Here is a 12,941-nt window from a genome sequence, read left to right as displayed (position 1 = left end):
GTTGGATGAGCTCTCTCAGATAAACAGGCGAAGTGGGATTATTTAAAAGATTGTAAAGAAGTGATGTTTGAATGTGAATGTTTCTTCTATGCCTGATACTAAACCAGTGTAGTTGCGTGCGATACTTACAGTTCATTACGCATGTATTGCAAAATTATTGACTTGGATAAAAAAATATTGTAAAAATTTTATGGGTTATATTTTATTTGTAAATAATTCGTTCAATTATCCTCGTATCCCTTTTGGCACATCCGCATGGTAATTTTATATTTTTGCTACATGAAGGTAAGATGATCAGTCTTACGCTTCAGTTGCCAGTCCAGGGCCTATAATGTAGCTAACCTTATTATCTCAATTTTCGTGTCGACCATGTCGGGAATCGAGACCTCTTGCATGGTATGCAAATTAATGCAGGCTTGCATACATGGTTTTTTTCCAATCAAAGAGTCGAACCTACATATGTATTTTCCAAATATAGAGTCTTACATAGTTATTTTGTCAAAATTCAGTCTTACGTATAGTTACTTAATAATTATGTCTTACGTAGTTGACAGAGACGAAGAGCATTTCAGAGAAGAAAATATAGAAATCTACGCATCTACGGGGCTTATGACCTGTCATTGGCTGGTTTAAGTGGCCACTTTACACCCTGCGTAACATTCACCATTATGCCATGTTTGAACATCTATATTCCTTCAATTCTTTCATATGTTGATGTTGAAGAGCTGAAACCTTTATTTATATGGGTGAGGTTTATCTAATTGAATTATTTCACCTACATACTAGGCAACGCCTGAAAATCTTATTTTGTAATGTTACTCAGTGTGTAAAGTGGCCACTTAAACCAGCCAATGACAGGTCATAAGCCCCGTAGATGCGTAGATTTCTATATTTTCTTCTCTAAAATGTTCTTCATCTCTGTTGTAATATTTTAACAATAATTGAATCTTAGATAGTTACATTGCAATAATCCAGTCCCTACATAGTTATTTTGCAATAATCCTTTTTTTGCAGTCCTTACATACTTATTTTGCAATAATCTAGTCCCTACATTGTTATTTTGCAATAATTGAGATGTACATTGTTATATTGAAATAAGTGAGCTTTTCATTTTGGTATTTTAAAATTGTTTTGTAGTCTTAATAATATTAAGGATTGAATTTCGATTTTGTTTTAAAATATCTGACTTAAGGGTTTTAAGTTTATTTTCTAATTTAGCAACTTTTAAAAATTGCTTATTTATTTCAGGTGTCAGGAGCAACTCGTCCGGGAGACTTGGTGCTCAGTGTATTACAGAGTCCCCTGCAACCATCGACAGTAAGTTTTACTTTTGATTTAAATAAAATTTTAAAAAAATATTGTGGAGATAAACAGTAATAATTATAAGCAAATATTTATTTATTTATTTATTAAGGAAATCATAGTCTTTATATAAAAACTAGGCATAAAAGAACAATTAAAAAAAGTAAGAGCAATTACAGATTTTACACTAATTTATTATGAATGCTGGAGGAGAGGGGAAAATAATTAAATAATTAAATTCTGAAAAAGTAAAAATATAATTAATAAATAATATGTACATAGAAGGGAGAAGATATTGCATAGCTTCAACTCTACTTTCCTCCCCTTTCTTTTTGCTTCCATGAACATTTATATTTCTTAGTAAAAAATCACAACCAACAATAATTAATTAGATGCAGGTAGTAGATATACAAAAAGTTAAAATTATGAGTTGAAATTAAAAGTTAAAATGAAAAGTTAAAATTAAAAGTTAAAATTAAAAGTTAAAATTAAAAATTAAAATTAAAAAATAAAAATTGAAAGATAAAATTAAAAGTCAAAGTAAAGAGTTAAGCAAGAGAAAAATTTAAATTTAAAATGTCTTTAACCGATCTGATAAAAATATGGTATTTACAGTGTAATATGTCGATGTCACTAAAACTGTCATTATAGGTAATCTGTATTCTTCTAAGAGTGCTATTTTTCATACAATTAGTCATTGAGTTAGGAATATCGAAGAGTACAGATTAGCAAGTTCAAACAATAGACAATATAACAAAAAAAATATACAGAGAACAATACCAATGACAGATATCCGCAGAAATACATAAAATATATCTTAATCGGTTTCTTTGCGTGTGTAAATATGTTTTACACATTAGTTGTAAATGTTAATAGACAAGTCTGTGCACAACAGGGTAGGCCGATATATTTTTTCCGAATTTTGAAAAAAAAGGCGTCTAAAAAGTTGCCCTTTGGATTAATCGGAATGCAAAAAGTATCAAAAAAAAATATTCGATACTACTTTTGACCCTCAACCGATTCAGTCTTTTTTTTTGCGCTAAACCGGCTGTCATGTATTTAAGTAAGAAAATCAGTCCAAATAAATTTTATTATATGAATATAAATATGAAAAATATTTTCCTTTTAAAATTTTATCCGCACCCATTGTTTAAATATTTTTTTTATATTTTTATATTTATTTTTTTATATTGACTCTCAACTTTCATGGAAATACCAATATGAACATGTTAAATCAAAAATAGTACCCGTAACTGGCGTTTTGCATAGACTTCGTGGTCTGCTTCCTCACTCTGTTTTGTTTGCCGTCTATTACGCTATGATACATTCTCACCTATCCTATTTATGCTGTATTTGGGGTTTCGCTAACAAAAACCAGATTTCTGAGATTCAAGTTCTTCAAAACCGAGCTCTGAGAAGCATTCTTGGTTTGAAATGGGATTCCCATGTCAAGGATATTTATCGTAACACAAAAATACTTCCTTTCAAGGTAATGGCACTGTATGACATCACTAACACTATTTCAAACATCATAAACTTTTCTGCTCACACAAATTTAAAACTTACATTTAATCATGAAATTCACAACTATAATACACGACATGCAAAAAATCTTCACATTTCTAAATTTTGTTCCACGAAGTTCGGCAAAAGGTCTCTGGAATACATTGGTCGTATACAATTTAATAAACTGCCTGATGACCTTAAAAATGAAATGTCGAGTGGTAAATCTCAAAGACCAGAAATGAAGACCTATTTCTTGAATCTTTTTGAAAGTGATAGTTTTTAGCTCAGTTTCTGTGAATAGTCTATATATTGTGTTTTAGGTTTAAATGTTTTTCTTTTCTTTTTTTAATATTAAGTTCACAGAATGTTTAAATGTTTTTATTTTCTTTTTTAATATTAATTTCACAGAATGTTTAAATGTTTTTCCTTTCTTTTTTAATATTAAGTTCACAGATTGTTTGAATGTTTTTATTTTCTTCTTTAATATTAAGTTCACAGATTGTTTAAATGTTTTCTTTCCTTTTTTAATATTAAGTTCATAGATTGTTAAAATTTGTTAAAATTTTTATTGTTTAAATGTATACTATGTATTGTTACAAGAAATGTACAATTTTTTTTATGTACCGTCCCAAATGAGTTTTCTCGTACAACTCCTGGGAATATAATATCATGATATTCATGTCTTATATGTTTTATTAATAAATAAAAAAAAAATAAAAAAAAAAAAAATATGTTCTTTATATGAAACTGCCGTGTTTTAGTATTTATGTAACATAATACTTTTCAATTTGATTTATATGTTTTTCACATTATATTAAAGTGTTTATTTTTTTATCATATACACCTTTGTAAGGTAAAAAGCGTGCTGTGTATATTTGTAATTAAATAAATAAATTAATTAATTAAACCTTATTAAATAAGCATCTAAGGGCGTGAGTTGCACTATTTTTCGTGGTAAACGCGTAGCATTGTTTTAATGAGCCATTGTTTTTGTCAACATTAGCCAGGCGCTCAACGGTATTAGTTTCACGGAGTGTAAACTTTTTGCTTTTCGGTAGTTTTAAAACGTGTTCGAATTTGTAATGTGATTAGATTATATCTATACTGACCAAATTATAATTATATCAAAATAGATAATTGACCGAGTGTTCTGACAGTGATAAACTTTAAACCTCCGTTGAGGGCCAAAAGTAGTATGGAATATTTTTTCAATAATTTTTACGTTCAATGTGATCCAAAATGCAACTTTTTAGACTCCTTTCACATTGATTTCTAAAAAAACAAAAAACTTCATACATCCCCACTCTGCTGTTGGGCCAAGTATCAAAAAGATATAAAATATGAATGATTAATCATCATCATCATTCCATGTCCGTTCCCTAGTTGGAGCATATAGTATCCGCAAAGAGCCTCCATGCATCTCTATCGGCTGCCAGCTCTTGTGCGTCTTCCCAAGTTAGGTTCTCGTCCCGAAGTTCTGAAATAAACTGACGACGAACAGTCAGCAGCGGACGTCCAAGACATCGAGAACCTGATACCTTGTAAAGAAGGCAAGTTGGGTTAAGGCTCTCAGGAGGCATCCGCAGTATATGGCCCAGCCAACCGTATCGCCTCCGCTTGATGACAGTTGTCACCAGAGTTTGCTGCGTCTACGGTGACTAGAGAGTGGTTTTCGAGGAAAACGGTGTTGATAACATTTATCAATACCGCATCACCGTTCACTACGGCCGTTAAGATACGGGCACCGCTGTCCTAAGAAACCCTAGCTTTAGTCTCGCCGAAAAGTCGTCTGTAAGGGTGGAAAAGAGGCAGCTTATTTTTTCATTAGTTCTCTCATTAGATGAGCAAAGTTGGGTCAAAAAAATTACTACCCTAACAACACTAACAAAATGTCCATTTTGTTTTCTTTTACAATCTAACAGATGAAAAAATAATTTCATTTTTAAGTAATGCAATTGCAACTTACACATGAAATGAGATCTCATCCTGTTTCTTCAAGATCCCAGCAGTATTTCACACGGCAAATTTGAATTCAATCGGGAGTTGCGTACTGAGCGACGTCCACAAAGAAACGAATGGGTCAAAACGTAAAATTACTCGTTTAAGAGTAGTTTAGTCGCCTTCTGTTCTATGCGCGTATGCGGTTTCTGGACTATTCTTAATTCTATGATCGATTGATATAACGCAAGACAAACGTTAAAAAACAAAAGTTTTTTTTTGCAGAGGCTGGCAATCAGCTCACAGCAGTCGGTAGCAGATACCCCAGAGGAAGGGCTGGATAAGAGTACAGACTGTAGCGCCTTCCTCGAGGGGTACTCTGCCCTGGACGGCAGTGAAGATGACTTGTGCGAGGACACCCCACCTCCACACCAGGACGAGCACAGAAGGTAACTTGAAGCAAACTATAATTTAAATATTGTGTCCTTCCTGCGTTTTGAATTTGGTAGCAGACTCCTTGACAAGTACTCCGTCTTAGACGGCAGTGAATTGACGTCTCTGTTATATTGTATACCACTATTGGCGTATAATAAATAGACGCGTTATTCATATATGTACTAACTACATTTAAGATACAGGTAGAGAATATTGCGTTGCCCTCAACAATTTGAAAAAAAAATCTTCATTCATATTTGTTACTGTGTAATTTGTTACCAAATACACCACACTTTTTGTTGGTAGTGTCAAAATTTTGGAAAATGTGTTTAAAAATATCACTTTTTTTTTTTTCACAAATTGGTTTTTGAAGCTGAAAAAAGCAATGTTCGAATGGTTGTCTTCAATGGGCTACAGAATTGATGCCCATTTTAACTCAAACATTTTAAAAATTTATCTAGATTTAACGGTATAAATACCCTTTACATTCAAACATATATTTATAATTTAATATATGAATAAAACACGAGTGATACTTTAATCCACAAATTTGGAATTAAAGTATCACCCGTGTTTTATTTATATAATAAATTACAATGAACTTCCATCAAGAATTTTCACATACAAACTTAAAATATATTTATAAGATTGCTGATAACGCAAAGTAATGGAATCGCAAACGTGGCGAATCATTTTATGGGAAATTTTGATGCATTCTCCATCATTTGAATTATTTTCCATATTAGGCAACGCCTTTTTACATCTTTTTATTATTTTTTTATTATTAATAAAACATATATTACAAAAAATTACATATTATACTCCCAGGTGTTATTCGAAACTCATTTGGGACCATACATAACAAAAAACATTTTTTTGACAATACATAATATCATACAAATTAATACATCCGAAATAAAAAGAAAAAAATATTGTATAAGAAACATAAAACACCATCTTATATAAACTACATTAATAATTATCAATATCAAAAAGATTTAAAATTTATTTTTTAATTGCGACACTTCTGAATTTCCATTTAGTTTTTCGTGTCTTAGCTCATCAGGCAGTTTATTATATTCGGAATGGCCAATATTTTCCAAGGACCTACTGCCAAACTTTGTTTTCGAGTTTTTAAACTTCTTTTTGGACCAGTTAGATTTATTACAATACTTTGAGTTTGTCTAAATGTTTGTAGATAAAACAGCTGGATTTTACCCCCTAGGGAGTCATTAATATTAACAAATTACAACATTTCCATATGTTTCTTTTTTGGGGATAACGTATGTGTTGGATTTGTTCCGACGTTTCGGCTACCATTGCAAACGCCATCATAAGAATAAACTATGTGTTTTGTAGAAAAAAGTACGTTTTATAAGTCCTAGTAGTTTGTACTGTGTCACAGTCGGCAGTAGGTACATTTTAATTCGTTTTGCTGTCGGTAAACCAATCTTTTGTCCACAAAAATTTGGACAAACTCAAAATACTGAAAAAAAAAATTACCTTTGTATTTGCTGTGAGACTGTTGAAGTGTAGGTATTTCAGCATTTTTATGATTATTATTTTTTTTTAATTGGATAGCAAACACATATGACGAAAACACAAAAAACACAAGCAAAATGGATCCAATTCGTCTGGCTTGACAATGACAGGGAAACCTCTTGATGGAAGGTAGTTGGCCTCCTAAATAAGTGATGTGTCTCCTATTGCTTTTGTTGTTTTATTAAATTGTTCAGTGATTTGAGGCGCGGTTTGATTATTTTATTGAATCTAATCCACGTAATCTGTTGCACAATTATCAAATTCTGGTAATTAGAATATTATAAGAATCAAATATTTTTCTTTCTGAGGCAAAAAAATGTTTTTTCTTTTTCATTAACAATTTTTTTTTAAATACTGAACTGCCTCAATGATAGCAGAATTATATATTACGTTATTAAATGCGTGTTTTAAAAGCTCTCCCGTTTGACCCATGTAGCATGCATTTTTATTCCAAATTCGTTGCAACAGAGAGAAAAAACATATTTAAGAAGAGTATATTGAAGTCTAGGCATTTACATGGCCCATAATCTGTCATTGGCTGGTTTAAGTGGTCACTTTACACACTGTAAGATTCACCATTCTCTACCTATGTTTAAACTCTTAAATCTTCCATCTGTTTACTTTTGTGATGTATCTAAATATTTGACTTGTCCCTAACTCTTTCTTTTTTCCTTCCCATCTCCTCTTCTCTCTTTAAACTGTTAATTTTTTTTGAAGTTAATTTTTGTTTTTAGTTTAGTATAAAATTATAAGATTTATTTTAATTCCTTAGAATATGTCCATGTAATTTTTCAAACTGAACAGTTTGGGTAGGTAAAAAGAAATTACCTTAAGGCAATTTGCCCGCTCTTATATGTATATATATTAAACATGCATAATAAGTGTTAAATAAATAAAAAAAAGAACTGAAACCTTCATCATATGGGTGAGATTCGTCCAGCTGAACCAATTTATTATAGGAGCAAAAATTCATTAACATTTTCTTGTATACCCACGAACAGGCCATGCCTTTGTGGGATTTTTTTTGTTTACTATTAATATGTATTTCAATGCTATGTATTTATCTTTATTTTTTTAATACTCTGTTTTACCTCTTATGTATATTGTAAAAAAAAAATACAAAAATAATAAAAAAATTCGCCTACTAGGCAACGCCTGAAAACAATTGTCCTATTTTTATACTTTTTCTTTTACCAGGTGGTCAATTCACAATGATTTCGATGTGTCCAAATGCTTGCAGACTGGCGGGATCTCCACCGTAGGGAGTTATTTATATCGAATTTTGTTGCGTGTGTAAAGTGGCCACTTAAACTAGCCAATGACAAGTCACAAGCTCTGGTGATGCCTAGACTTTCATATTCTCTTCTCTTTCCCTCTTTGTTGCAACAAATTTAGTTATCAATAACTCCCTAGAGAGGAAATCCAGCCAGTCTACAAGCATTTTTAAATACTCAAAACATTGTTGTATTTTTAGCAATTAATTTGTAGATTTCAGCATCATTTGTCTTTTACTTACTGTAATAAACATTCACGGAGAATTTTTACTTATAATTAGAAATCAAACACTGATTTGAGTCTGCTGAACACTTTATTTTATTTTTACAAATATAAACATATAAAAATAAAAACTTCGTGACAATTGTTTCGCCTTATTAGGGCATTTTCAAACGAATGTGAAGATTATTTGGATTGAATGTCTTTATATAGTTTTATAATTCAAGGTACTTGTGTAGAAAATAAAAATAATCTTATGAACTATAGCATGTACATAAATCATAATTGAGGGGAAAACCGATGGTTAAGGGTGAAGCTAAGTGTTTAATAGGCAATGAGGAATTTAGGTATTTGTATTTGAATTTTGGGGAAAATATAACAAAGTAAGTATTTATTGACATACGTTTATATTTGTAAAAATAAAATAAAGTGTTCAGTAGACTCAAATCAGTGTTTGATTTCTAATTATAAGTTCAAATATGGAGTTCTACAAAATAAACACCAAATCAATCAATTGAGAATTTATACCTACGAATTCAAATATTTTGGTTGTAGACAACTAAATAGTGCTGAATGTTACACCGTGCATTAAACCATTTGAATTCCTAGACTTAACATACCCAATACCCATATTAATGATGCAATAACTTAAATTTACATAAAAGTTATTAATTTAAAAATACTTAGTACACTTCCACTTATTTATTTGACCAATTAGCGCTTTTACCCTCTAATTGGCATCTTCAGACTGGTGAATATTATACACTATGAGGATAATTTATATAAAACCAATTATCTTAAGTGTAGGTAAATTTAATACACAATAGGTAATACAGTAGATGTAGAATTGGGTGAAGACAATAATACTGAAACACCACCCACATTGGATGAAATGTGTAACTCAATAAAATGTCTCAAAAACAATAAATCACCTGGGCATAATAATATCCCGGAGAACTGCTCAGATATGGCGGAAGTGGTGTTTGCACAAAACTACATGATTTGATTATTAAAATATGGGAAACGGAAACGATGCCAGACGACTGGAACATTGGTGTTATATGCCCCCTGCACAAAAAGAGAGATGCCATGAACTGTGATAATTACAGAGGTATAACACTGCTGGACACAGCTTACAAAGTCTTTGCTGCATTCTTATTTAAAAGACTTCTCCCACATGTCGAAAATATAGTAGGACAATACCAAACTGGATTCAGACCAGATAGATCAACAACTGACCAAATATTTGCATTGAGGATCATACTGGAAAAAATGTTGGAATATAACGTTGAGACCCACCACATGTTTATTGACTTCAAAGCGGCATATGACAGTATCAAAAGGTCGAAACTGTACGAGGCAATGGTGGAATTGGGGATTCCTAAAAAGCTAATAAGACTCACTAAGATGACAATGTCTAAAACACAATGCTTGGTGAAGGTTCAAAACAGCAAGTCAGATCCATTGCAAACGTACAACGGCCTGATGCACTGGCATTCCTGTTGTTTAATATTGCTCTTGAAAAATCCATAAGAGATGCAGGAGTAAAAACAACAAGAACTATTTTTAGAAAGACCACCCAGATATTAGCCTATGCAGATAACCTAGACTTAATCTCCAGAACTGTCTCGGGATTAAAAGACGATTTCTTAAAGCTTGAAATGGCTGCAAATGACATGGGTCTTAAAATTAATACATCTAAGACTAAATATATGTTCGCAAGAAAGTCACAAATAAACTATGTACAACAGGCAATTGACGTTGGGTCACACCACATAGACAATGTCAATTCCTTTAAATATTTAGATGCTGTAATGACCAATGATAATAACTATAGTACCGAGATTAGAGCACGGCTATCAGCAGCAAACAGATGTTATTATGGCTTGTTTAAACATCTGGGATCCAAATTGCTCACGAAAAAAACTAAGATTATTATTTACAAAACTCTCCTCAGACCGGTCATTACATATGGTGCCGAATGCTGGGTTATGACTAAAAGAGATGAAAATATGGTATTAGTATTCGAAAAAAAAATACTTAGGAGGATATTTGGTGCTGTCAACCAAAACGGAATGTGGAGGAGACGGTTTAATCATGAATTGGAGGCACTGTATGGCGAACCCAATATTGCACAATTCATAAAAATAAGAAGATTACAATGGTTGGGCCACGTGCACAGAATGAATGATAACCGCACCCCAAAAAAGATTATTTATACCACTCCGGAAGGCAGACGAAGCAGAGGCAGACCAAAATTAAGATGGATCGATAATGTGGAAAGTGACACAAGAGCGAATGGCCTAACGAACTGGAGAAGAGCCGCGGGGTGCAGGGACAAATGGAGACAAATTCTGGAGGAGGCCAGGGCCCACAACGGGCTGTAGCGCCACTGATGATGAGGTAAATTTAAAAATAAGTTGAAAAAGATACAATGCGCAATATTTCAATGGAACTTACTGAGACAAATTATTGAAACATGTGTTGGCGGTGTACTTTAAGAGAGGATTCTATTCTATGAAAAACATTTATTGTTTTATTACAATGTACAGGGTCCAACTAAGGGGGCTAATAAGGGTGAGTTTTTTATTTCTATCTGTTGATTTATTTGAATTCTATCGCTATTATTTTTTATCTTATTTAATCAAGATTCCATCAAGAATTCCATCAAGAATTGTCAATAAATAATTTTAATAAAATACCCAATTTAGTTTTCCATCTCTGTTGAAGTATCTCGGCAAGTTTCACTCGACTAGAAAAGCGGTTTATTTTTCAATGCGAGATTTCAATAACCATATCCCTGAAAATGATATTTTCAGCTCGTTTCAGCCCGGCTGAAAGGCCGTTCAGCCCCCATACATAATTGTGTAGCTCCTCTTGTAGCGGGAGCCTGGAGGCTCTCGTTAGGGCAAACATTATTCAGGTACATGTGCCGTATAATGGGTCGGATAATCGGATATTGAAGAAACGAACAGGGCGAACAACTTAACATGTTATACATTATAAATCAGTACCTATAATGATCCATTGTGCCCCAAAATCGAATAACAAACATTTCTTTTTTATTTTTTTACAAAGGATTCAAAAAATCTTCTGCAAACGTCAATTATTTATTATATAATTCAAATAAACACAAATCTATTGCCTAGCTGTCTTGTCTTCTAAATATTCTATTTAGATTTATTTTACACCTCGCCGCTGATAATCCAATTCTTTTTATTAATATATTATTTTTCCTTTTTATGTTTTGTAATTCATATTTGTTTGAATTTTCTTTTTATTGTTGGCATTTACATTTATTCTTTCAATTATAAATAGTATATTTTCTAAATTTAATTTATTTTGTCCCCATTTAGATATTTTTAATACAAAATTTTGTGATTTCAAAAAAAAACTTTTTGAAACACTCTAAAATAAAATATTTGTCAGTGTGTAATAAGTTTTTGTTCCTTTGATTATGTTTATTTTATTATAATATCAAAATTTTGAATTCGTCAACTATATTATGAAAATCCCTCTCCTCCACTTCTCCACTCTATTTCCTCATCCCTTAACCTTCTTACGAGCTCTTTTTTTTTTCCTTTCTTATTTAATATATTATTTTTCTTTTTACTGTGTAACATGTTCTCTCATTATATTTATGAAAAACTTTAACTGGATGTATGCACTATTTTTTATATTTTGTATTCTTATATAACAACTGTTGTTTTTCCATAATAAATTAAATATATAAACAACATATATATATATATATATATATATATATATTTATGCTTCAATTTTTATTACTATCGGTATTTTTTCTAATTTGCATTAATGTTTCATTTTCTAATTAATAATGTTATATTTTCTAATTTATATTTATGATTCAAATTGTTTTTATTACCTGTAAGTTTTCTACATTATATTTATGCTTCATTTCTCAATTATAAATGGTATATTTTCTAATTTATAAAACTAATTAATTAATTCAATAATTTGTCGGCCTCGTTGCGTAATGGTCAGCACGTTTGCCTACCAAGCAAGAGGTCTTGGGTTCGATCCCCGACATAGTTAACATGAAATAATGATTTGAAATAGTGTTTTCACACCGGAATATTTGATAGCCCCTGGACTGGTACCTGAAGTGTAAGACTGATCATCTTACCTTCATGTAACAAAACACGATCAAGATACGCTGCGATTGGTGTGCCAATGCAGTGCCCTATGCACTATTAGCTGCAAAAAGGTAAAAAAGAAAGAAAAAAAGATATTTTCCAATTTACATTTATGCTGTAATTTTTTTTATTATTGGTATGTTTTCTAATTTGCATTAGTGTTTCATTTTCTAATTAATAATGGTATATTTTTTCATTTAAATTCATGATTTCATTTTTATTATTACCTGTAAGTTTTTAAATTTATATCTATGTATTTTGAATTTTTTGATATCATTATTATTTAATTTTTTTAAAGCACCATCTAATGAAATTAAAAAAATACCTGTAAAAAGAAGATCCTCCTAAACCCAGGAACTTTCTAGCTAGTCGGGACCTGAAACAAAGAACCTCTGTACATTATAAAACTTTGAAATAAATAAATAAAATAAAATAAGTAAAGTCAAGTCAGTGTTCTGGAAAAGAATCACACTGCAAATTCAATGAATAATTTGACTTTTGCTTTTGTGTTTTGAATTTCTATTGTTTTTTTTTTTTTAATACTAACAAAACAAACTCCGGTGACAA

The 12,941-nt window shown here is 31.2% G+C and overlaps 1 protein-coding gene across 1 annotated transcript in view; it reads left to right on the top strand.

The window, feature by feature from the left end:
* The first annotated feature begins 369 nt into the window (after nt 1–369).
* The window catches only part of LOC148282370 (potassium voltage-gated channel subfamily KQT member 1-like), a 106,069-nt gene continuing 93,497 nt past the window's right edge, over nt 370–12,941 (top strand). The window contains exons 1-3 of the mRNA XM_088225188.1: nt 370–396; nt 1,249–1,317; nt 5,032–5,195. Coding sequence (XP_088081314.1) covers nt 370–396; nt 1,249–1,317; nt 5,032–5,195 — 260 coding nt within the window. The remainder of the gene's footprint in view (nt 397–1,248; nt 1,318–5,031; nt 5,196–12,941) is intronic.

This window comes from Micrasema longulum, unplaced genomic scaffold (assembly GCF_059751315.1).
Source record: "Micrasema longulum isolate JH-2025_06_02 unplaced genomic scaffold, ASM5975131v1 h1tg000334l, whole genome shotgun sequence".
NCBI lineage: Eukaryota > Metazoa > Arthropoda > Insecta > Trichoptera > Brachycentridae > Micrasema > Micrasema longulum.
This window is presented reverse-complemented; position numbering and strand designations above follow the sequence as displayed.